The following is a 24,870-nucleotide window of genomic DNA, read 5'->3' on the forward strand; positions in this document are numbered from 1 at the left end:
TAACAAGATAAAACGTCTCCAATTCGCACAGGAACACAAGGATTGGACAGTCGAGCATTGGAAAAAAGTCATGTGGTCCGATGAATCATGTTTCCAGTTGCATCATGCAGATGGCAGAGTGAGAATTTGGCGGGAACAGCATGAAAGCATGCACCCCACATGCATGAGTACAACCCTTCAAGCTGGTGGGGGCAGTGTTATGATTTGGGGCATGTTTTCCTGGCATGATTTGGGCCCTTTAATTTGTGTGGAACAACGTCTGAATAGCACAATATACCAAAGTATCGTTGCTGATCAAGTTCATCCTATCATGTTGATGGCGTATCCCAATAGAGATGGCTTCTCCTAAAAAGACAATGCGCCATGCCACGGTGCTCGTATTGTGCAGGAGTGGTTTCAAGAACATGAGGGAGACTTTACTTTGCTTAGGTGGCCCCCACAATCACCAGATCTCCTACCAATTGAGCATTTGTGGGACGAAATCTAAAGAGCCAGCAGGCAGCTGGTTCCACAACCATCGAATCTCACAGAACTGGACAGTGCTATTCATCAGGCATGGTGTCAGATTCCTCGCTCACCTTTCAACAAATCTCGTGAATTCATTAGCCATTACATTTACATTTACCATGCTCTTTAAAGCACTGTAAATGTGTGCTTACTTTTACATGTTTTACTTTTAGCTGGCCACATACTAGCTGTTTAAAAACGCTCGATGCTCCAGTGTCAGAATCCTGAGAGCAGGGATTTTTAAACACAAGGCAGACAGTCTTGTTATGGCCTGGGTGGAGCAGAGATTAATACTAAAGTAGTGACAACCAGGCTCCTCAAGAAACACAAAAAATGAAGGTGGTATTACTCCTGTGAGACATTATACTGTGTTAGCTACATGTTTAGCTTGGCGCTCCATAAATTCCTTTGCAGGGCCATCTCTTCTGCAGGACAAAAGAACTTCACTTCATCTATGGGGTAGCTCTGATGCCTTTTGGGGTCCCTGTAGTCACCCCTATGTGCAGGCACCTGAATGTAGCTACAGCTATGCACTCTGTGTGCAGGTTCTCAACAACAGGTTGCATAGTAACAAGAACTAATCTCTGCTCCTGCTTGTGTAACCTAAATCAGGAGGTCAGTTGTTCCTTCTGTGCCTTGTTGAATGCACTCCTAGACAGAGGACTAGGGGACTCTTATGGATATAGATACAGCAGTGGCAAAGTTTCTAAAAACTCTGATTGCGTTACCACGTTCCAGAGGCTCTGTGAGAAAACTGTCGTGCAGCTAACCAATGAAACTGCTTTGCTGAGGTAAGTACCAAATCATTCAAATCATGTATAAAGAAAACACACTATATTCTGTTCAACGATTCCTTATTTGCATTCTGGAATGCTTATGAATCAGTAATTTAGAACTTTTCAGTAATCAGCAACACAATTAAAATATTAACAGTGCAAAACAGGTTTTCAACAAATTCCAAACACATAGTGACCTTATACATAGATTGTAACAGACAAAAGTCACTATAATTACTGGAATACATCCCAAACAAAAAGGCGATACATTAATTGAACTTAATCTCTAATCAAGAATGTGCCACAAACCAAACAAAATCAACATATTTTGAAAATACTTAAATTGATGTGAAATCAATCCACGGCTTTAGGGAAAACAGTAGTGAGGGTCAGCAATAGTTCAAACAATCTGAGCAGCTGTTGGAAGATGCAGAAAAACTTATTTCAAAGCCCAGTTGGTATAACAGCTGTTGACGTGCCATCAGTGTTTTATAAGCGATCATTAAAGTCCTGTGCGGCAGAAGCTAGATAAAAACATCTCCAAAACTAGATAAATGTGCGTTTTTAAGAACATTGACCCATCATCTGAAAAAGACAGTGGACCATGTCAGCATGGAGCTGGCTTCTACATACATTTTGGTATTCAGTCCTATGACCATACAATACCAAGGATACACTCCTGTACAGGGTACAAGAAAAGCATTACACAGGATCTAAAAAGTTTATTCTCTGCCAGCATTATTGCAATAGTAGGTCTCAGGAAACAGCTTCCTCTCAGTTCTAGAGGGCCACAGTATCCCAAAACTTGAACCAGTTCCTTACAAGATACTGCTTTTCCCTTTTAAGCCATCATTGTGACCAACAGTGAGGTGCAGAAGGTGTCAGCCAGGTGCTACCTTCCTAGGAGAAGGTGACACTTCCATGCCCAGTTCCATGGGCTGTTAAGGTACTCTAGACGAGAGGAGTAGATGCCTACTATTGCAATGAGGTTCTAGTGTAGTCACTTAAAGTTAACTTCTCATTTTAAACTTGTTAGCCAGACAAATAAAACATTGACAGTGCATCTGTGGCACATAACAGCTCCCTCACTGGACAGGGGAATGGCAGCAGGCTGGACTTGAAGTTAGACACAAAAAGGTTTCTTTTCCTGACCTAACAAACAGTAACATAAGGCACCTTGAGGTATCTGCTATCATACAGAACTTTTTTTAACTTTTAAACATTTAAAATATCTGGTTTTCTTCAAAGTGTATCTATAGCCAAAAGTTTATTTTGGCTTTGGATACAGAAGGAAAGGGGTAGCAATCATCAGGTTTTTATTCCTGTGACATCCCCCCTCACACCAGGGAAATTAATTCTCTATTTGTCCTGGTAACCATCATCAGGACTAAAAGTAAGGGAGATACAGAACATTTTGAGTTCTCACCAAAACAGAAAATATGGGAGAAAACTTCCCATGAGGAGATTAGTTGCTGTAAAAACTGTGTGGGTTTCCCTCACCTCGGATATTTCTGTTTAAATCACTTCCTGTTCTGTTTACATGACAGGGAATGAAGAGAATCTCCCCAATCGAAAACAGATGGAAAAAATAACCAGACAAGGGTTAAAGAGAAAATGTATTAGCTTCAGATAAACACGAAGGAGGAGAACTTGTTTTCTTGATTCCCTCCTCCTAACACACTCTTTCAAGCCCGGAAAAAGAGGCTTGAAAAAGAGGCATAGCCTCGAAACGCGTAGCCGACTTTAGCTTGACACCCCCCACCAGCCAGCGAGATGGACTGTTTTGCCGACCAGTCCCGTGCTCGTTTCTAAGTTCCATCACTCACTGGTTGCCGACAGTGATAGAAACGCCGCAGATCGGCTTCTGTTTGCCTCCTATTTTTACAGCCGACAGGACTTAGCGTGGCCAGCTGTTTCCTTACGGCACCCGACAGCACCAAAACAACTAGTGCTCAGCCCGATCTCTGACATGGCTACATGATTCCACCTCCAGCCAGCCATAAATCTCCCTACGCTATAGTCACATCTCCCTCCCTGCAGCTATCCAACGACCTTCAAGCAGAACGACAATCATTACGCATTCCCCTTTTAGATGACTATGAGCACATGCTCAAAAAATAAAAAGCTAACTCGTACGTCCTCCATAACAAACCCAGCTCCTTTCTAGCTAACTCAAAGGTAGAAATGCTCGTTCCAGATTGGCCTTCCTGATTGACCCGGAGACGGGGAAAAAACAATTTACTCCCAACAAGAAGGCTAATATATTTAAGTCATATTACCACACACTGTATAATTTTACCCCCATACCCCCCAACCGAATGATTGTAATATTCAGACCTTGTTAAACCGTCTTAACATGCCGTCCTTATCACCTCAACACATAACTCAACTGTCTAAACCTTTTTCTTGTTCAGAAATTAGAACCGTCATAGCCTTGCTCCCTATGCACAAATCCCCTGGTGGGGATGGATTTCCGAACGAATACTATAAAACCTATGCAGACACTCTCACTCCTCACCTTACTAATGTCCTCAACAAGGTAATGATTACTAGTTCTTTTCCTGGTGAAATGTTGCAAATTATCATAGTTAGAATCCCTAAACCTCAAAAAGACCCGTTTCTTCCAGGCAATCATAGGCCTATATCCCTTCTGAACTCTGACATCAAAATGTATGCAAAAGCCTTATCGCTGCGTCTTCTTTACATACTCCCTTCCTTGATCCATCCGGACTAAGTAGGCTTTACGAAAGGCAGACAAGGCCCGGATGGCACTAGGCGTATCCTCAATATTCTCCGACACATTGAAATAGCCAAATTGCCCTCACTACTCCTCGCCTTAGACGCCGAAAAGGCGTTCAACAGAGTTCATTGGGGAAACCTTAAGGCAGTGCTCCAGAAATTTGGTTTTCAAGGCTCCATCCTATCAGCCATTTTAGCCCTCTACTCTTCCCCCAGTGCAAGAATTCTCCTCTCAGGCACTCTGTCAGATCCTTTTCCTCTTACTAATGGGACCCGACAAGGATGTCCCTATGTCCCCCATCATCTTTGTACTACTAATGGAACGCCTGGCACATCATATCCTTTCCGACGTGCACATTACCGGAGTTACCGTCGGCCCTACTACACATAAAATCAGTCTCTTTGCAGATGACATTCTCCTTGTACTTACAAACCCTACTACTTCCTTACCAGCAGTATGCTCGTTACTATCCGAATTTAGCAAAATTTCTTTTTATAAATTAAACATTTCAAAATCGCAAATCCTAGACCTCCATATCCCCACATCTCTGAAAAAAACAGCTATCAGCGAAATATCCGTTTTCGAGGGGGCTGACTTGATTCCTTACCTAAGCATCACTCTGCCTAAGACAGCCAAACACTGCTACGACCTCAACTTCAAACCACTCCTTCAACAAATTCCCACTGAACTACAACGCCTTTCCCACTACTACCTTTCAGTGTCTGGCAGTATAGCAGCTCTAAAGATGTTTATCCTTCCTAAAATCCTCTACATTTTTAGAACAATACCTGTTATACCACCTTCCTCTTCAACAACATTTATCCCGATTTAACTGGCAGGGTCGTAAACCCAGATGTGCGGCCCATAGCCTATATAAAAATAGAATGGTTGGCGATCTGGCACTGCCTAACCTAAAATGCTACTATAGCGCAGCTCTGTTAGATCAACTTCAATATTGGTGCAAACCTACTCCAGATAAGCAATGGGCAAATATGCAACTGTGGTTGCTAAAAGCGAAATCTGCGGTGGATCTTCCAGTTTTCAGCCAAGCTCGCAAAAATTCATTACACTCCATCATATGCTTCCATTCAAGCCACTCTAGAAGCATGGGTATCCATGTCTTTATACTCACCCTGTCGTCCTCTCTACAAAACATTCACCCCACACTTAATGTTTTGACTTACTGCATCCCTCATATCTCTTTAACTAAATGGACTCACCACGGTGTTACCCACATAAGAGATCTTTACTCTTCCAACGATACCTTAAAATCCCTAGCATTATTGTCCTCTCAATACAACGACGGTGGAATCCCAACGGTGGAATTTCACCGATATTACCAAATTACACATTTTCTATAGAAAGCGCAGAAATCGGGCACAATACAGATGGACTCAAACATATACAAATTCCTTTTCAGCCCTTCCCCCTCCTTCAAAAGGTACTACCCTGTTCTATAAGTTCCTAGGGAACACTCTTGGCTTCATGAAAACCACACATATGCTGAAATGGGAATGAGAATTGGGAAAGATATTCTCTGAGCAACAATGGTTGAAAGCCATTCAAATTTCTTATATAAGCACCGGATGTGCCTCTCATTGGGAAGAGTTTTACAAAATGCTCCAAAGATGGTACCATACACCTTATAAGTTGTCCAAATTATCCGCCTCCCAATCACCGAGTTGTTGGAGATTATGCTGAGACATCGGATCTCTAGCCTATATATTTTGGCACTGTAAAACGTTACGCTCCTTTTGGAATGGAGTATTCCACCTAATTTCCAAATTTACATCCCCCCCTATCTCACCTTCTATTTCACTAGCATTGCTTCATATCGACCTGAACCTACTTCCCCCATGCTCTAGAGTTATCGTTTCCCATATTCTCTATGCAGCAAAGTCTTTAATCTCACGGCAATGGCTCTCCCCCTAACTTCTCAGAAGTGATCCAAAGGACCAATCTACAATGCGCCTACGAATGTATGTACGCATACAAAAATCACACTTTCCATCAATTTTATAGACAATGGAGTAAATGGCTTACAAGCTCCTTTTACTCACGGTGACCACACATATTCAATAGAATTTTGTAGTTTATTTTCTGTTTTTAGTTAGTTTGTATTGTTTTGTCTGTTACAGGTGTCACTGAACTCATTGTGTCATCTATACTGTGTCCTACTCTCTACATAGCATCTAGGACATGGACGCCAATGCATGACGATCTATTTGTATGTACCAACCTGAAAGCTCTGTATTCCATTATCAAGTATCGAGGCTGTTTTGTCTTCCTTATGTTGTTCACTACATAACAAAAAATTTAAATAAAATAAATATTGTTGGAAAAAAAAAAAAAAGTAGAAAGACCTACATTGTGTGAACAAAAACAAAAAGGTAGGCATTGGCAGCACCCCTAATGTATTACACTGAAATGGTAGAAATAATCTAAAAAAAAAAATGTTTGCACTAACCAAAGAGCCCATCATAAAAACCTTAGATGGCAGCATCCTGGAATCAATAAAATTGTTCTTCTGGATACCTCTGGTATGAAACATATAAAAGCCACAATAATGCATTAATTATACAACAAGTTTCACTCACATTTAAAATGAAGCAGTCTGTGCTTGTATATTGCCTTGGACAATACATTCACAGCCTGTTGTGGACAACAGCCAAGCCATGCATCAAGTACAGTTCTTCATTTCACACTGGAGAGTACAAACACAGTGGCCTGTTAGGAGATGTAACTTTGACGGCACCTCTGTAAACAGAGGAGTGATTATCAGATTCGAAGTCTCCCGGAAGATTATTTTTACCATTTGAAATGAATGCACTAGAGGTGCATCTGGTGTCTGACTTTTCTCTATATTTATTGTGAAAGCACTCATTTGTGGCTTTTGATTCTCCAGTTTCGAAAATTCACTTGCTTGTTCGTTATATGTGTAGAATTATGCAAATTGGTAATGCATTTGCCCAGAATTATAGATTTTTCACTTATAAAGGTTTCAGACAAGCTTGCAAGTCCACATTCAGGGCAATAATGATAACCTGAAATGTATATCTGATTTACCTGCCTTGATTCATACAATTTGCAGCTAAAAAGTTCATCTTGTTTTCTTATTCTATTCAAAACACCTAGCTTGAGTATGTATGTACACACATTTATATATAAATGTGTCGCCAAGACTCTTGTATTTTCAAGTTAAGTTATATTGTACTAAGTTGTCAGCCTGCGGAATTTAAAGGGTGCACAATTTGTGGGGTCTGTAAAACCTGCAGAGAAAATCTGCAGGAGAGTTTCAGCAAGTACTGCAATCCTGCCGACAGCAGACTGGATTGTCCTGCAGGATGTGCACTTTGTCATGTACAATTTAAAGTGACTCTATGCTGTTTTTGTGAGTGGTGGAATTTGGTAAATCTGCAGTATGAAGGACTTAATACAGGAATTGCTGCAGTCTAATGTTCCCCAGCAACAGGACACTGCCCCACAACCAAAAGCTAATCAGCAAAACTTGGCACATCAGCAAAAGATCCTTGCCCAGCAGCAACAGGCTTATTAAACTTAGCAAGAAATGAATAGACTGCTGGCGGCCTAGCTGGTGATTACTGAGGCTTAGGTGGCTACTTTGACTCGGGTAAGAGAAAAAGTCCAACACTATAAAATCAAGCGTTTCAACAACTTATGGCTTGAGGTCCAGAAGTCTCCGATGTCATCCAAGGTTATGGTGGTGAAATAAAGGTGATTATTTGCAGAAAATAACACAACTGGATGACCGAGTCCTATGTAATCACTTTTAAATGGACAGCAGAATGCGAGACCTAGCCCAAAGAGGAGTGGGTAGGGCTTCTGGCCCCTTTCCTTTACAGAGAACCCCAGAGGGGCTACTGGTCATAGAGGTGGCCAAGGACTATGAGCAACTGAAAGCTGAAATATTCCGACACCTGGGGATGACGACTTGTGTACATGCCCAATGCATATTGCTGCTGGGCTTATTGGAGGACCACCTCTTTCCTAGATGCAGGAGCCTCTTTGTATTACATGAGGAGCAGGTGTAACAAACTGGTGGCTCTGATGAAGTGAAGTGTGCTCTCTGAGGACCTCCATGTCAGCTCTTACTCAACTCAAGATGGGAGAAAATTATTGTGAGTCTTCCCCAGAGTGTCAGATCTTAACCCTAAATACCTCATTATCGCAGTCCACTGGTACCCCTGTCTGTAATTGAAGTCCCTTTTGAGTGAATAGCAATAAATACTTGTATTGCTATTACACAGTACTTCTGATGGATTATGCCACCCTTTATCCCTAGGCTGTTCCTCCAAGTACCACTTCCTTCAAAACCATCACCAAACAGTTGTTTTACATTTTCTCACAGTTGTGTTGTCCTGGAGGACTCCCTTTATGTCAAAAGTTATGAACGAATTGTGGCATTTGTTGAATATTAAACACATGCACATTGAGACAGAATGTTTTGTGGAAAGGTTTAATAAAACCTTGAGAAGTATGCTGAAGAAGGTGGCAGAACTATCTGTTGCCCTATTTATTGTTTATGACCTGCAAAGTTCCATAATCCTCAACAGGTTTCCTTACCTTTGAACATAATTTTCCTGAAGAAACCTGGGAGAATTTAAGTCATGCTGTACAAAAGCTTAAAAGAATATATTATAGCTATGCAAGACTGTATTGAAGCTGATATCCCCATTGTTTGGGAGCATATGCAATAGGATCGGGAGGGCCAAAGTAGGGTGTATGACAGATGGGTGAGAGTACAACTTTCCAGCCAAAGGATCCAATGTTGGTCTTGTTCACACTGTAGAAAGTAAGTTTCTGGTGAAATGCAAAGCCCTTATGACACAGTGGAATGCATAGGAGAGATGAACTACAAGGTGTAGCAAATTAGTCATGTAAAGAAGCAATTAATCATGTAAAACTGGTAAAGACCTGGAAGGATAGAGAAGTTCTCTCAGCTATGATCAGCAAGCCCCTGGTGACAGGAGAATGAACAAACAAAGCCAAAGCGTTTACTTTTCATTTGCCCAAAAACAGGAAGTAAACAATGTCTGTAGCAGAATAAAGACGTGTTCTCCGGCTGCACTGGGGTAATTAAACTTAACATTGTCATAGACTCCAAGGTTTGTGGCCGTCGGGTATAGAATGATTAGCCCTGTTGAATCACATTTTCAGATTCCATTTTGTCTATGTAATATTATGTGTATGTAATGTGTGTATATATGTATGTATGTATGTATGTGTATATCTATCTATAGATAGATAGATATATATCTATCTATCTATATATAGATAGATATATATCTATCTATCTATATATAGATATAGATATACACATATATAATATAAAATAAATATACACAGAAAAACATTTCTGCTTTATAGGTATATAAATGTTTGTTAACAAAGGGCTTCTTCAGGCAGAGTGGTAGCTAAAACAGATAAACATATGAAAAGACTGATTATTAATATGCAATCATTCATTTCATAGCTGGCTAAAAAGGGAAACGCTTACCAAAAAAAAAAAGTGCAAAACCACTTGTAGTATGTAGCATGTAGTCAGTCATTCTAATAACAGAAATGGTCACACCAACATGGTCTCCAGGTCCTGACAATCTAGATCTGTCAAAGCTTGTTTGCACTGGGGTAACGCTTTTCCATGTACATAAAGTCTGCATTAAACTCTACTATAAGCAACCCTTCTGACTAACGTTCGTGGAACACAGGCTGAGCTTCTCAAAGAGCACATTCTGCATAATGATTGCGCAGAGCTAACGGTGCCCACATTCTATAAGCACTGCAGTCCATGTTATTTGGTTCAGAGGGATCATATGTATAGGTGCATCTATAGATGGCATATGGATTAAGAACTTAAAGTCAAAGAATGAAATTATATGAACTGCAACTCTAAACCTGGATCTTTTCTAGCATATTAAAATGAAAAATATAAATAAAACACACTACAAGTAATGACTTCACAAACACCAATCACCCCTGGCCAACAGGGAGTTAACAACTCCCCATTATATTTATGGAAAAAATGTGTAATTCTGCAACTTATTTCTAAAACATCTGTGGTGCCCCCTGTGAGCACATCTCAGCTGTAAGATTAAAAAGAAAAAAAGAAAATGTACCAGTTGACTAGTTTACATATTCTTGATAGATGATTCTCATGTTGCAATTGCATATATTGTCTTACAATTGGGAGAGAAAAAAACATCACACAGCACAGACTTAAAAAGCATGCTTCAAGATATGAAGATGAGATTTGCTGAAAATCACATGCAAGAAACACTTAAGGAGACCCTGTCACCATTTTTTTTTTTTAAATGCCAGTAAAAGAACAGAAACCGAGTGTTTTAAATGCTTACTAGTAGTGTTTTGCATTTCCATTAATTTTTTTTATTCAATTGACTTTGGAGTAGCCAACTTTTCTAGTAAATTCCATGGCAGTCAATTCCCTAGCAGCCTGCCTCTTTGCACATCATAGTTCTTACCTTCTGAGAGTTTCTAGTTCTGTGTGCTGACCCAGGTCCTCCACCTCTCCCCTCCCTACATAAACTTTTAGGTAGCTGCCAGAAGAGAAGCAAAGTGGGACACTATATAATGTCACTTGAGTGATAGCTCAGTCTGCTGGGGCTGTGGACATCACATCCAAAATGGCGGCAGACAGCAGAAGTTTCTGGGCTTTTGTGAAAATACACCTGGACAGCTTTAACAGCCAAGAACCATGAATAAAATATGTTAAATGCACATATAATCTTATGGGAAGATTTTTGTTGAAATGGGGTCATTTAAAGAGGTCTCAAAGGGTATTTCCATTTTTATCCCATGGTGAATTTGAGAAAAAGGAATTACCCCCTTCCAACCAGTTGGCTCCAACTAACTCAGCTCTGCATCCTTGAACTTCCTGTCCATTACAAGATCACAAGGGACAGCATAGTCTCCATCAGCTGTTCATCCACTAGGGAGGAGGGTGAGCAGGGCACTGGCTTGCCTTGCTGTGTCTGTGTGTGTGTCTCCACTTGGACCACGTGTACTAGCACACAAAAGGATGGCTCCATTGGACCCCGCAAGGTAAAGTAGCTACCTTAAAACAGGACATCAGGGCCAGTGCTCAGAGGACTGATTCTGCAGGAAACTAAAACATTTAAACATCAAGGAGCAGTGTCCGTTGTAAGTGACTTAACCGGCATTTTAACCCCTTAATGACCAGTGACCTCCATAGTACGTTACTGGCATCGGGCCCATTTAAACAGACTCCCGCCGGGACTCTGTTTAAACTTGTAAAGCCGTCTGTCGGCTTTACAGTAGAAGTGATTCTGGAGGCTCAGCTGCCGCCAGATCTCTTCTACGGGCCGGTAAACGGGCTCTATAAAAGATGGAGGTAAGCATTTCTGGATCTAAATGTACATGAATGTCATCTCCAAAATATAAACCTTATGGAAGTGTACAGGGCGCTTACTGGTAGCTCACATACATGAAGCGGCCTCTAGGGTGCACTTCTGGTGTGGTCCAGAAAAAACAGGTTTGCTAGATCAAAAGTTCAGAGACCACAATGGCGTTTATTCATCATAAAATGACATAAGCACAAGACAATGTGTTTCAGGGCTTTGTTTGTCATTTCTAACACATTAAGGCATGTTGCCATTCAGACTCCCACCAGCCATTTTAAGCCTTGATTAAGAGGGCCCATTAGAAATCCCACAACATGTTGGCTTGTGCTTATGCTATTTTATGATTAAATTAAGTCTTCATTGTCTCTCATTATTTGGTCTGGCACTCCAGTTTTTTTTCCAGTACCCAAGAATTTTTACACATTTGCATATGGCAAACATGAAGTCGGCTGTTGGTTCTATGGACGAAATATTTGGACTTCTGCTAGTGTCGATGCACTGGGTCTCCCACAGTTCTTACTGGTTCTTCTCTCAGACCTCTAAGACATTGCTGTAACCCCGGGGTAGCAAACCTCCGGCCCTCCAGCTGTGGTGAAACTAAAAATCCCATGATGCATCTCTCTTCGGGAGTCATGTCTGTGGCTGTGAGAATCTTTCAATGCCTCATGGGATTTGTAGTTCCACCACAGCTGGAGGGCCTGAGGTTTGCTACCCCTGCTGTAACCTGTAATGGGCGGCGGTCAAGTAGGAACCAGTGAGGACTGCAGAGGACCCAAAAAATTAACACATCTGGAAATGCTGGTTTCTTTTCGGACTTCATTACAAGATTTCTCAGCATCCGAATAGCAATTGGCATTCAGCAACAGGAATGGTAAGCATTCAGAGTTCTTCAACAGGTATGCCTTGGTTTAAAAAATATACTATAGCAACAGGCTCACTTTAATGATTACGTTTTTGGGGTTAAGGTCAAGTTTTAGGGTTAGGTACATAACGTTCTTGGTGAAAAGTTTGTTGCTTACTATGTTCCTATGCCCCTACTGTGTTCTGCAATGACATATAGGACAGCGGGAGAAACCACAGTGAGGCTGAGATTAGGATGACAACCCCAGAGCCTACATCTTAAAAAAACCTAGTCAGCAATGACTGCTCCAATATTTCTATCCTCATAGGCTCACTTTAAAAGACCATGAAAATTCTCATTTATTAAATGCATGAAGGTCACCGATGCGGATAGAAGGTGAAACCCATAATTGTTATGCCTTTTACCGTCAAGCCTCATCCGAGGATGAGAAAATACTGCTTGGTAAGGTTGTGGAAATATTGTGGAAATGTAAACAGATCTAAAAGGTCACATTAAATTCTAGTCTCTTATGGCTTCTACCAGTTTCAGAACATAATCAAAGTCAACAAATTCTTTGAATGCGACTTCAAAAAAATGGTATGTAACAGACTGCAAACTGCATGTGCGGAGTAGAAAAAAACAATTCAGAATAGAGGTCACTGAAAATCATTATAAATGTATGTGTGAAATTACAGTAGGTGTTCTCCCTTTACTGATACAAAACACAACTGACTGACAGCCTTTTACAAACCAAGTTCAGAACTAAATTCCCCTTAGTGGATATATAAAGAAAGAAAGAAAGAAAAGAAAGAAGAAAGCCGCTCGCCTTTTTGTTTCTACCGTTACTTACTATATTCTGCATATTTTATTCTATTTAAAGCATTTTGTGTCATTTCTTTCATCCCTGCTGGATAACCACTTGTCTAAGGTCTGTGAGACCATTCTCTGTGTTTAGCGCTAAGGACGCATCATAAAATAAGTTGATGACTAGGTGCTGTGCTGCTTGCAACTAGCAACCCATCTGGTCAACCTCCTGTGTGATGTAGAAGGAAGCCAGATAAAGTCCAGGATTCAAGCAGTAATCCACAGCTGACCACTTTTTAGGTGTGCACAGTAGATACAGATAAGAGCTTGCATGAAGTGTGCTCCAGAGGGTCTAATAGTTTTAACATGTGTCCTGCATTAGAATGTTAAAGCAGAACTCAAGAGACAAATTCATATTCTCAGGATCCTCATCACATGTCCCACATGTAATGTCCTAATTAAACTTTACTCCTGTCATATGCAAAACTCTCTTGCTCCTTGGTTATTCTCAAATAGAACTCAAACTACATGCTTGTATCCTATACGAGTGGGGGGGGAGGGGGGGCAGAAAAACATGGTTTTGAAATATTTTAAATAGCTGCTGAATTTATTTTTAGCAAATTATTGCTTGTTTTATAAAGATTTGTTTGGCATTTATATATTTTACTCGTTTACTATATTTGTATATTGTCAAAATAGTTAAAGCTGCTTTACAGGAGTTCAAGAGACTATTCGTGTCAGTTTATGCCACAGGTGGTGCACCCTAAATGTCCAAATCCCAGTTAACAAATATGTCACAAATGGCAATTTATTTATTAAAGCCACAGGGGTAACGTGCTCCTAATCCTACCCATAAGCCGTTTAAAGCAAAGCCACAAAACAGCTCTGAACCTAACAATTCCAAATCGACTCAAAGTATAGTCTTTGCTGAAACAAATGAAGGGGGATGGGAGCAAGAGAAGTACTATTCCCACTGGTCATAATTGCTAGCACAGAAAAGAGGTTTCCCACAGAGTGGATTGAAGGTGGAAACCCCCTCTAAATAAGGTAAAACACAGGATTTTCTACGGCTACTAATGAGCAAGCTACACATGTACCAACATCTGAACGCTGTAAAGTAAAGTGTAATATTTATTTGTACCTTCCAAATTTCTGATTCTTCATGTGATTCCATGCTGCTCTAGTAACCAGGAATGACCCTCTCAAGTGAACTCTATGAATAATATCTAGTGAAAGGGGAAAATGATTAAGAAACACAGTTAATTCCTCTACGCAATGCAGTGGTGATTATCGTTCTCTGAAATTTACATAACAGGATACCCTGTCAGAAGCTGGCCCATTGCCTCAGAAATCAAAACACAGCTCATTAACTGCTATAATGTTATTAAATAAACAAGTTATACTCCTACTAACAAAATGCATCAATGCCACAATGAAAGACTGGCATAGAACATTGCAGTATTTACAGATACATGTGTACAGTGGAGAAGAAGAAAAAAAAAAAGGAGGATTCTTCAGCACACATAAAAAGAAATAAACCATTACATGCAGCAAGTCAAATACATCAGGATTCTGTTAATTTAGATTAAATATTTGCTAACTGACATGTTTGGTGCATATACTTAAATAACAACAATATACAAACCGACAATAATAAACAGTGATAATAATGGGAACGGGTAAATTCAAGGCAAAGTTTACAAATTATACAATATTTCATGTTATACCAATATTCAAAGCACCACAGTAATTCCTTTTTGCCAAACAGTTTTTCCTTGTTTTGGGTTGAATGATGCCCAGAGTCGAATATAGATCAAAATTTCAGTTCATACCTTAAGGATGTAATGTGCTTCTAGTTTGTGGATGCAGAAAAAACTCCTTTCTTTTAAATAATTCCCTATCTTCAGGGAAGCTTATCCCACCTATCCTATACCGCTTCAGGGAAGCCTATCCCCCTCAACCTAACCACTGAACAATCACTTCTTTGTAACAAATTATTCCAAATACACACAAACACAGATACACAAGGAAACCTGTGTCCGTTCCTAAACAGGCAACGCTGGGGTGGTAAAAGGGGGTGGAGGTGAAGATTTGAAACAGTGGTAAGAAGTAAGGTGGTGACTGGGGAGGGGGAAGTTAGGCATGCAGGAGTGGTGGTGAGAGCGGTAGAGGAGCGGGGTACTGGTTAGAGTGGGGGAGGTGTGGGGTTCAAGGTGAACGTATGGCGGGGAGAGCAGGGAAGGGGTGGCATTTGTGTGAAGGTATGGTGGTGAGAGCGAAGGAGGAGTGGGGTTAAGCATGCAGGTGTGGTAATGAGAGCAGGTGAGGAGTTCAGCATGTAGTTGTGGGGGTGAGTGCCCGGCAACATGTATCCAAATTTGCTACCATATTAAATATATTAGGGTAGACAAGAAACTCTTATGGCTCATTCACACCAGACGCTGCTCTATTCGCCCCTGCACAGTGCCAAAGTACTGATCCCAGTGCATTGCACTGTGTTCTTTTTTTCCATTAGAACTTTATTGAAATGTCACAAAGACACTTCAGTCAGTTCTACGGGTACAGCGGGGTGCGAGGCGGTTGTACTGCGTTACATCCCACTGCGCTGAAAAAAGGTACATGCTGTACTTTTTTTCAGCGCACGCGTTCACCGCAACGTGGTGGTTTGGATGGGCACCATCCGTGACGAGGCAAAATTTGCCTTTTCTTACATTGGAGCTGCGCTGAAAACGGCCAGAGTTGCTCCAGTGCAAATGGTGTGAATGGATCCTAAAAGATATAATGTGCAGAACCTGGGAGACAATGCAGAAACAAAAAACAAAAAAACAACACTATGGGACTTAGACATTAAGGAAGAAATAGGCCTAGGGGCTCAAGTGGTCAAGTTTGTCTTTTACGCTTGTCTCCTTTGGCGTTTAAAGTGACAACATAAAAAAGGTCCCAAATATCAATCAATGCCTCTTTCAAAAATCAGGATGTCACCAAACGTCCATAAACAGGGACAATAAATGTGGCATTTACTAACAGGGGTGCATTTTTCCAAACACATTTTGATGGTTGCCTTGTGGATAATCTGGATCTGCTGTAAACTCATATGGGAGGTTTGCAACTATTAGGTTATAATACAGGTTCCAGATGCTGGTTAAGAGGTATGTCACAGACACTACATAAGGTTTCAGAAATAAGTGATAAAATACAAACAGAACACGTTGCAGTACTCACCCCAATCTGCATCACTGACTCTTGCAAAAGAGCGATCTCTCAAAATTCTATAAGCAAAAATTAAAGTAAGGAAATCACATAAATATTTGCAAACGCAAGAACAAAGATTCAAAAAAGTTAGTAATTTCAGCTGTGTCCAATGAGATTTAAAAATAACAGTGACATGGCTAAAAAAAACCCTACCTGTGTAAAATGTTGTAACTTGCTAACTTGCCAGGGATATATTATTGTTTAGGCAGTAAAAAGCTGCATCTGGGCCAAATACATATCATCCAGCTTGAGCAAATTAAAAAATCAGGCCACACCTAGGCCCCCCTCCCCCAATTCACCTAAAATCTAAGGCCAGGTTAACCATATTTGGCAATTCATGCAATTGTTTCTATAGTGTTCTAAAGATAATGTCCCACACCTCTATTTTGATGGCTGGACTTGTGCCTGTCACCACTTGGTTTAACCCAAGAATTCTTTGTGTTGTTAATGCAACTTTTTTCAAATATTTGTATTAAATATTTGTTTAAAGTTTGGCTTTAAATATTACCAAAAGTAACATGACACACACTAAAGATCTACATAGGTTAGAACCTCTATCAGGCTTTTATTGCTCTCTGCATATTATTTTTAATAACTGTGAATCAGCAGCTTGTGATCCTGCCACAGAAGTCCTGGTTCAGACACTTCTGTTATAGGGTGAAGCTACTCTGCAGAACAATCATGCTTTTTATCGAATGGGATTTTAATAGAAAGTACAGTTGGCTGTTTTAACAGACACATTTCTCTGGTAAGTTCTACTGTTTCACCATCAGCAATTGCTGGAGTGCGTGTATAGAGCCAGGAAGAGTCTACATAGAGGTTGCAGGAGATAAGAAGCACCAAGATGCAACAAAAGATTTAAAAGAAAAAAAACCACTGCAGTTGTTTTATGATATGCAGTGCATGACTAACCAAATTTCATTCAGCTAGGGCTTACATGTACAGTACATATAAAGATGTAGCCCACTAAAGCCATGCAGTGTTATTAGCACTATTCGTAAATGAATGGAGCAATAATCCAGCTGGTGAAATAGGAACAATTTTCCAGAATGTGTGACCCCGAGCTGATGCAATGAGCCTTTTTATTGGGAGGAGCAATCATAAAAGTCTATTAATTAGATAAAGCTACAACAAAGTGTCTAGTGTGAATGTATATTGAACAAACTGACCATCAACACAATTATCATCAGATAAAACTAAAGGAAAGTTTCAGATGACATAAAAAATGCCAGGAAACTGGATTGTTTTAGATGGTTAATCTGTGCAAGCAACACACAGACGCAAGTCAAAAAGGACACAACCACAAAAATCACAACAAAAATAACTATTGGAAATCAAAACAACACAACAACAGAAAAATCACTATTAGGTAACTAAAGCAAGCTAGCCTAGAATCAGGGCCATGGAAATCTGCCAGAAGCACTCAGACTTTTCTACTAGAATGTGTAATTGTTAGGTCACACACCTATTAAACCTATAAGTTATCACATAGGTGTTTTTATCTATTTGGGAGGCTTTTGTTTTCTTTTTTTACTTCTGATAATTTTGTTTTTTTTTAATCGTAAGGGTCCATTCACACCATTCCATTTGCTTTGCTGGCCATTAACCGATTTAAACGGAGAGTTCCATTAAGTTTTAAAAAGGTAATTAAATCCATAATTTTTTTTTGCTGCGTCAAGAATGGGGAGAGAATTGACTATAACAAAAATAAGAAATATGTCATAGATCCAGCCAATTCCAACTGCATTCCTTTCTCTAAGTAGCACCCTTTTCCCATTTTTTCAAAATTGCCACACTTCTTTTTGTAGCCTTTTGCACCTACTACAACACTTGGGTACCAAAGTGCAGTACTTAGGTATGACGACACGGTAATCAGTTTATAAGTTAAATGTGTATTGGTGTTGAGTTATGTTTGAGTGCGTTATGCTGTGTGACCTGGTTATGGAAAGACTATCAGCACCATCCCTCGTTATCTCCCATTGTACTCTGAGGGAGCTCAGAACAATGACATTCTGGCCAGGCTCCAGCTATGGCTGCCTGGAGTTCGTTAGCAGGTGGACACCTGTGGTGTTGAGCAGACCGATTGTCTGGGAGGGGAGGGTGGATGTGATGGGATTATATTCTGATTCGATCACTTGCTGTATAAAAGTTTGTGCAGTTGCTCAATAAAGCAGAGTTTGTTTCACCTACACTCAAGCCTTGGCTAGTGACTGGGGAAACTGGGAGCTAAGGATCTTCAGGTTGCAAGATCTGCTCAGCAAGGAAGAAGACAGCGGCGGACATACTCATCCTGAGTACGGGGGTCCGTCACATTGGTGGCAAGCGGTGGGATGCTCTTCCTTGCCTAAGGAGACATTCAAACCACCACCGGGACCAAGTTTGCTGCGGACATAGGAGAAGAGCCACAGTTGCCTACGGCCATGGAAGCGCTGGCCCAGCTCGACAATCCTGGTTCTGCCCAGGATATTCTGGGAAGGAGAGACGCTTTGCGCCGGGAGGTATTAGACTACCTTTGGTGGGGAAGAAATGTCGTGGAACCCTCCGTGACCTGGGCTCCTGGAGGGGGCTGGCGGCCAGCCTCCTTCCCAGTGACTATGGACCTAGGATTAAGGAGACCCCCCTTGTTTGGTTGAACTGGGTGTCCGGGACCAATGGACACTTGGACAGCTGTTGTGGTGGAGCCTGGCCCTACAGCCCTCCAACTTCACAATTCGGCTCTGGAGACACAATGCCAATGCTGATGCACTATCCCGCCAAACAGAACTGGAAGGGTGACTAACAGCATGGACATCCCCAAGTGGACCCGTAGAGGGTCTCACCGGGTCTGCCATCTTTTAACTTGGGGGAGCTATGTGACGACACGGTAATCAGTTTATAAGTTAAATGTGTATTGGTGTTGTTATGTTTGAGTGCGTTATGCTGTGTGACTTGGTTATGGAAAGACTATCAGCACCATCCCTCGTTATCTCCCATTGTACTCTGAGGGAGCTCAGAACAATGACATTCTGGCCAGGCTCCTGCTATGGCTGTCTGGAGTTCGTTAGCAGGTGGACACCTGTGGTGTTGAGCAGACCGATTGTCTGGGAGGGGAGGGTGGATGTGATTATATTCTGATTCCATCACTTGCTGTATAAAAGTTTGTGCAGTTGCTCAATAAAGCAGAGTTTGTTTCACCTACACACAAGCCTTGGCTAGTGACTGGGGAAACTGGGAGCTAAGGATCTTCAGGTTGCAAGATCTGCTCAGCAAGGAAGAAGACAGCGGCGGACATACTCATCCTGAGTACGGGGGTCCGTCACATTAGGTACCCCAGCTACAGTAACTTATGTATGTCAAATGCGGAGGAAGGCTGCATCAAGGAAGTGTCATGCATGTCAGTACCTTAGAGCAGTTCTCAACTTAAAGGGAATACAGGGCCTCAACTCTAGCTCTTGAAATCACCAAAGGGCTGCACACAAAGTTAAATATTTGCAATGCTAGAGAGGATTGTCAGAGATTGCACACATACCAGAGAAAATGATGGTCAGAGACCAGAGACATGCTACGGGTTTACCTGGAGACTAAGGGCATGCTGCAGAAGGAAATGAGTGACATGGTACATGAGGCTAGTAGTCTAGACACCACTACTACACCCTTTACAAGTCAATTATCCCACTCCCATTAAAGAATGCTGGGGTCCAAGGGCTGCACACCAATTACCATGTGGCCCTTGGGCTACAGGTTAGGCACCTGAATCTTGGAGAGTGGACCCTTCATAGTAAAGTATTCGTCATAACACCACATACTGTACATGATACAAGTACACCCATGGTTCTCAGGCAGTTGCTGATTTTACTATCTGCATTGGTTTCAATCATGGTCATGGCAACCAATGAAACTTTAACTCTCATTTTTCTATAGCTAATTAGAAAATGAAACCAAGACTGAAAATATGTGAGATATAAAACAAGTTCTAGTAACAAAGCCAAAGTTAATGTTGTAAGCATTGATTTCTACTTTGTCTAGACATGGCTGCTGACTTCAAGAATTCCCATTCCAACACCCTCAGCTTCGATTAACCCATTTACTATCAGCTGCTGAAGGCAGATGTTGCTGTACATTACAACATGTCATGACAATTTGCACATCAAATCTGTGTTATTAAAGCATTCGGGGCGGATCTGTGGTTCTCATCTTCATGAAGGTGACACAGACAGTTCACCTTTCAGAAATTCTCATAAATGTGTCTGCACTAAATAGGCCAATGTGTATAAAGTATAATGGTAATTATTTCTGAAGCCTTTACTGGGCTACTTATACATCTTTTTATTCACAGGGTGAACAGGACAAAGATCAAGCTCTAATTCACCCAATATAAGCCTGCCTGTTTATCTCACACAGTGCAGTTCTTCATACTATCTACTTATACTAGACTTGCCTACAGCAATGCTGCCATGAAAATTATGCTTGAATTTCTGAAAAGATCATATTTTCTTTCTGAATCTTATTTTTTTTAACCTATACAAGCCAGGAGCACAATTCCCAGCAGAGGCCTTCAGTTTGTCTTTTCTGTTGTATACAATATTTCTAATATGTATCACAAGATGCCACAAATGCACGCAACGTTTATCAAATTTACATCAAAGACTTTCATGTCTGCTCTCAACTGAATGTGGTTAGCCTTACAGAACAATCATTAGCATGGCAGGCACCACTGCATGGGCAGCAACAGATATTTCTACATTATAGCCCTATTGCAGTTTTTTTTTAATGGATACCAATAAAATCAGTGTGCATCAAAACACTATGCATCGAATATCTTACTTTTTTGTTAACAAACCTCCCCCCATCCCCAGAAGAAATGTCCATGCCTGTCTAAAGGCTTTTGTATGAGAGCAGCGATCTCTCTACAGAAGTCTGATTGCCCTCCTGCCTTGCCATCACACTACAGTGCTGCAATCAGCAGGGAGCATGAGCAATGGGGACTGCAGAGCTGAAATTGTTTCAAGGCGTGCCCAAGTGCTGAAGACCGCTGTTCTCTAAAGGATAGGTTCACCTTTTGCAAAAATAAATGCATAATAATAATCTATATTTTAAAAAATGCATTTCTTTAATATTTGCAGGCAAGCCTGGAAAGCATTGCAATCATGATCACTCCATCACAGCTGCAAAGCTCAGGCTTCTGCACATTTTCAAACTGACAGAGCTCCTACGGAGGGACAGAGTTTCAGTTAGGAGAGATGAGGGAAGGACGGTTGGACTTCAAACTGCACTAAATCACCTCATAAGGCGTTACTGCTGTTGATAGGTCCCTCGGGGTCCGAGGCACACCTTCAACAGCAGATTAGGTGGCCACAGTCCCGTCATCACAGCGAGAGCTGATCCATGTGATCGCAGAGCCGTGACAGTCACAGAGCCAGCAGCAGTTTCACTGTGTTTTGTAAAGTTTTCAACATTTAATTTTTATTTTTTTTAAAGCAAAAAAAAAAGGGAAAAAAAACATACCACATTCTAAAATTGTTCCACACTAAAATTGTATTTTGTAACCTATAATTCCCGAAATAAACTGAAATCTCAGATATATGATATACCCTATAAAATCAGGACAATAAAATAATTTATTATCAGTTACTTTCAGCTACACTAAATGTACACAATATTAATGTCAAAGCTGTGCAAAAATGTGGGGGTTATTTTAATTTTTGCATTTTTAGAACAATTTCTATATGCCCATGTCACATCAAATTAAAGCCTATTTTGCCCTTTAAAAAATGGGATATAATATGTGGAGGTGCAATGAATGAGGAAGATGGAAATTATGGTTAAACAAACGCATAGCAAAAATGGCAAAATTGCTCCGGTCTCCAGAAGCAGAAACATTTTCTGAAGTTGCGTTACTAAGGGGTTAAGTAAACTCTATTCTTTTGGGCAAGTTCACACCAGATCCACGTGCGTCTGTTCAGCTGCAATGCGATACATTTTGCCGAGATTGTACCTGCATTCCAGTGCGCTTGCATGCGTTTTTATGCGTTATGTTGCAATCCAATGCAGTTAAAATAGGGCAAGCAGTATTTTTTCTGACTGCATCGGAGCAGACTGCACTGGTGTGAACAGAGCACCAGAAAAAGCATTGTGATGCATTTTGGATACAGCTGCCGAACTGAACGGACTGCATCACAACTGCATCTGATGTGAACTAACCCTTATTATTTTATTGTAAACTCTCAACAACCTACTGATCTCACTATTGTACCATGCTTTGCAGGTCTAAACATTTTACTGGGGGTTTTCCAAGATCTGAAAATAATTTTTACAGGTTCCTCTGTGGTAAAAGGGTTGAGAAAGGCTGCAGTACAGCGTAGTAAAATAACAGTGTAACATATCTCAAATTCCCTTTAGCTCCTGAAACTCTAAGCCCATGATTTGCAATGGCCCTGGTTCACACCTCAGCAAAAAAACGTTAGCAGGAAAACGCAAAACGCCTGAAAAAGGTACATGAGCTTCTATGGGGAGAAAAAAAGTGCATTTTTGCCCCATAGACTTCATTGGAAATGCCAAAAAAACGCACGGCAGAAGCATGTTGCATATTTTTGTGAACGTTTATGCTAATTTCTACACAGGTTCTTCCATTGCCCGCAATGTTTTATGAGCTGCCAATCAAAACGTGCATTCAAAATGTACACAACACGTAAATAACCGCATGCTGCTATCGTGCGCAAAAACATTGCTGCCTAGGTGTGAATCAGGTCTAAAGAAACTTTCTACACATGCCAAGCAGCACAACTCTGTATTAATGCAAATTGAAATTCCTACTTTGCTAGAAGGACAGCAGATCTGTAGAGTCGGCCCAGGATGTGTGGATATTCCTTGAAGAGGCATTACATTTTAGGTTATTGTTCTTGTATTTGTGACCATTCAGAATGAACCAGCCACTAAATTAGGAACTGCTGAATTTGTAAATTGGCTGGATCTAAAAAGTATTTCACATATAATCACTCGAGTTTTACTCGTCAATTGGTGCTTGAAAACTGTTTCCTTGATAACGTGAACAAATCTACTCCTCAAAGTCATAAAACCAAATTAGCAAGCATTGGAAAAAAAAAATAATGGTCTGGATTTCTCTGCATGGAAACGCTCGTGTTGGAGAAGTCTGCTCGAGACTTACACACAGGTGTCGTCCTATATCATTAGCCAGCACACTGCTACATAGATGACAGGAGAACAGTATGATGAGAAGCAAAGCTGCAGAACGTGATGCTAATCTATACACACTAGAGAGCAGAACAGAGAGCAGCAACCTAGATAAAGGCAAAATCTCGCTTCCAAAGTTAGCTATGTGAGCGCTCAGCGTGCACAGTATTTACAGGAAAACAAATGACTATAGTGCAATGTTTCCTTCACAGATGGCTCCTGAAGAAATAAATGCAAATAAATGCAAATAGCTGACAGATTACTTACCCTGCGTTGTTAATCACAATGTCTGTAAAATTAAAAAAGACAAAAATATTAGTGCTGCACACATGTTCAGTATAAGAGGAAATCAAATGTTCAGAAAAAATAGGCAGGGATGCTTAAAGGAAGGCACTATTGCTACTTTATTTATTGTATTATGCCAGACATGAAGCAAGATTGTGTTCCAGAGAAACAATAGAGTGAACTTAAAGTTAAGTTGGCCAATTCCTTTTGAATTGGCTGATTTTCGAGCTTTGAGTAGCCCTGGCGGCACCACCCAGCTCCACAAATGTCAACTGAAAAATCAAAGGAGCCGGGTGGAGAACTTTCGGCCAAGCAGTGAATGCCTTCCAATTACATGAAGTCGCTGTTCAGGTATTAAGATTGCCATGGGTGCTACAATATCCGGCGGGGTAGAGTCCTCCATCCACACTGTTGGGCATGGATTCAGGAATCTATTGATTGCTCCTATTCAGCCCTCGGGGTTAAACGAGAGACCTAATGGTGTATGGCAAGCTTTAGGGTTAAGTGGGTATTATTTGCTATTGGGGTCTTAGACCTTTGTGATGAATAGAAGAACAATTACAGATATCTAAACATGCATGCAGAATACTTTCAGTTTACACATTTTTTCTCACTTGGGTAACAGTATCTCTTAAACCAGTTATCAGCAACCATAGAACAACTAGTTAAAGTAGAAAAAAAATGCTTAACCCTTGCAGTGGGGCTACTCTCGCATTGACAGGGTTAAGGGATCATTTATGTCTAGGTTAAAAAAAAAAAGTAATGCTCACTGGATCCTCAGAGCTGGCCAGCTCGTAGACCACTACAGCAGAGCGAGGTGGAAGGAGCCAGTCTAAGTATCCTCAAATCATCATATTGTATATAGTGTATAGGACGTGAGGAAGCCAAGGGACATCCCATTGCTGCAGTGGAGAATACAGCTAGGAGGGAGCAGTATCACAGTTGGCCAGATCCAAGGCTCAGGAGAGTATAACTTTTTTTTTAACCTAGACACAATGAGCACTTAACCCTTGCAGTGCAGGAGTAGCCCCACTGCAAGGGTTAAACACCCCCCCCCCCCCCCCCCCCCACCCCTCTTTCTTTTCTCTCTCTTTC

General features: G+C 40.9%; 1 protein-coding gene across 2 annotated transcripts in view; it reads right to left on the reverse strand.

Moving 5' to 3' along the window:
• The window catches only part of HSD17B4 (hydroxysteroid 17-beta dehydrogenase 4), a 242,148-nt gene that overhangs the window by 147,525 nt on the left and 69,753 nt on the right, over positions 1-24,870 (reverse strand). For both annotated transcript variants that reach the window (XM_018557309.1, XM_018557310.1), the window contains exons 5-7: positions 23,758-23,779; positions 16,291-16,337; positions 14,210-14,294 (exon numbers count right to left, since the gene is read on the reverse strand). In XM_018557309.1, coding sequence (XP_018412811.1) covers positions 14,210-14,294; positions 16,291-16,337; positions 23,758-23,779 — 154 coding nt within the window. The remainder of the gene's footprint in view (positions 1-14,209; positions 14,295-16,290; positions 16,338-23,757; positions 23,780-24,870) is intronic.

Source organism: Nanorana parkeri, unplaced genomic scaffold, assembly GCF_000935625.1.
Source record: "Nanorana parkeri isolate BGI_ZX_2015 unplaced genomic scaffold, ASM93562v1 scaffold279, whole genome shotgun sequence".
NCBI lineage: Eukaryota > Metazoa > Chordata > Amphibia > Anura > Dicroglossidae > Nanorana > Nanorana parkeri.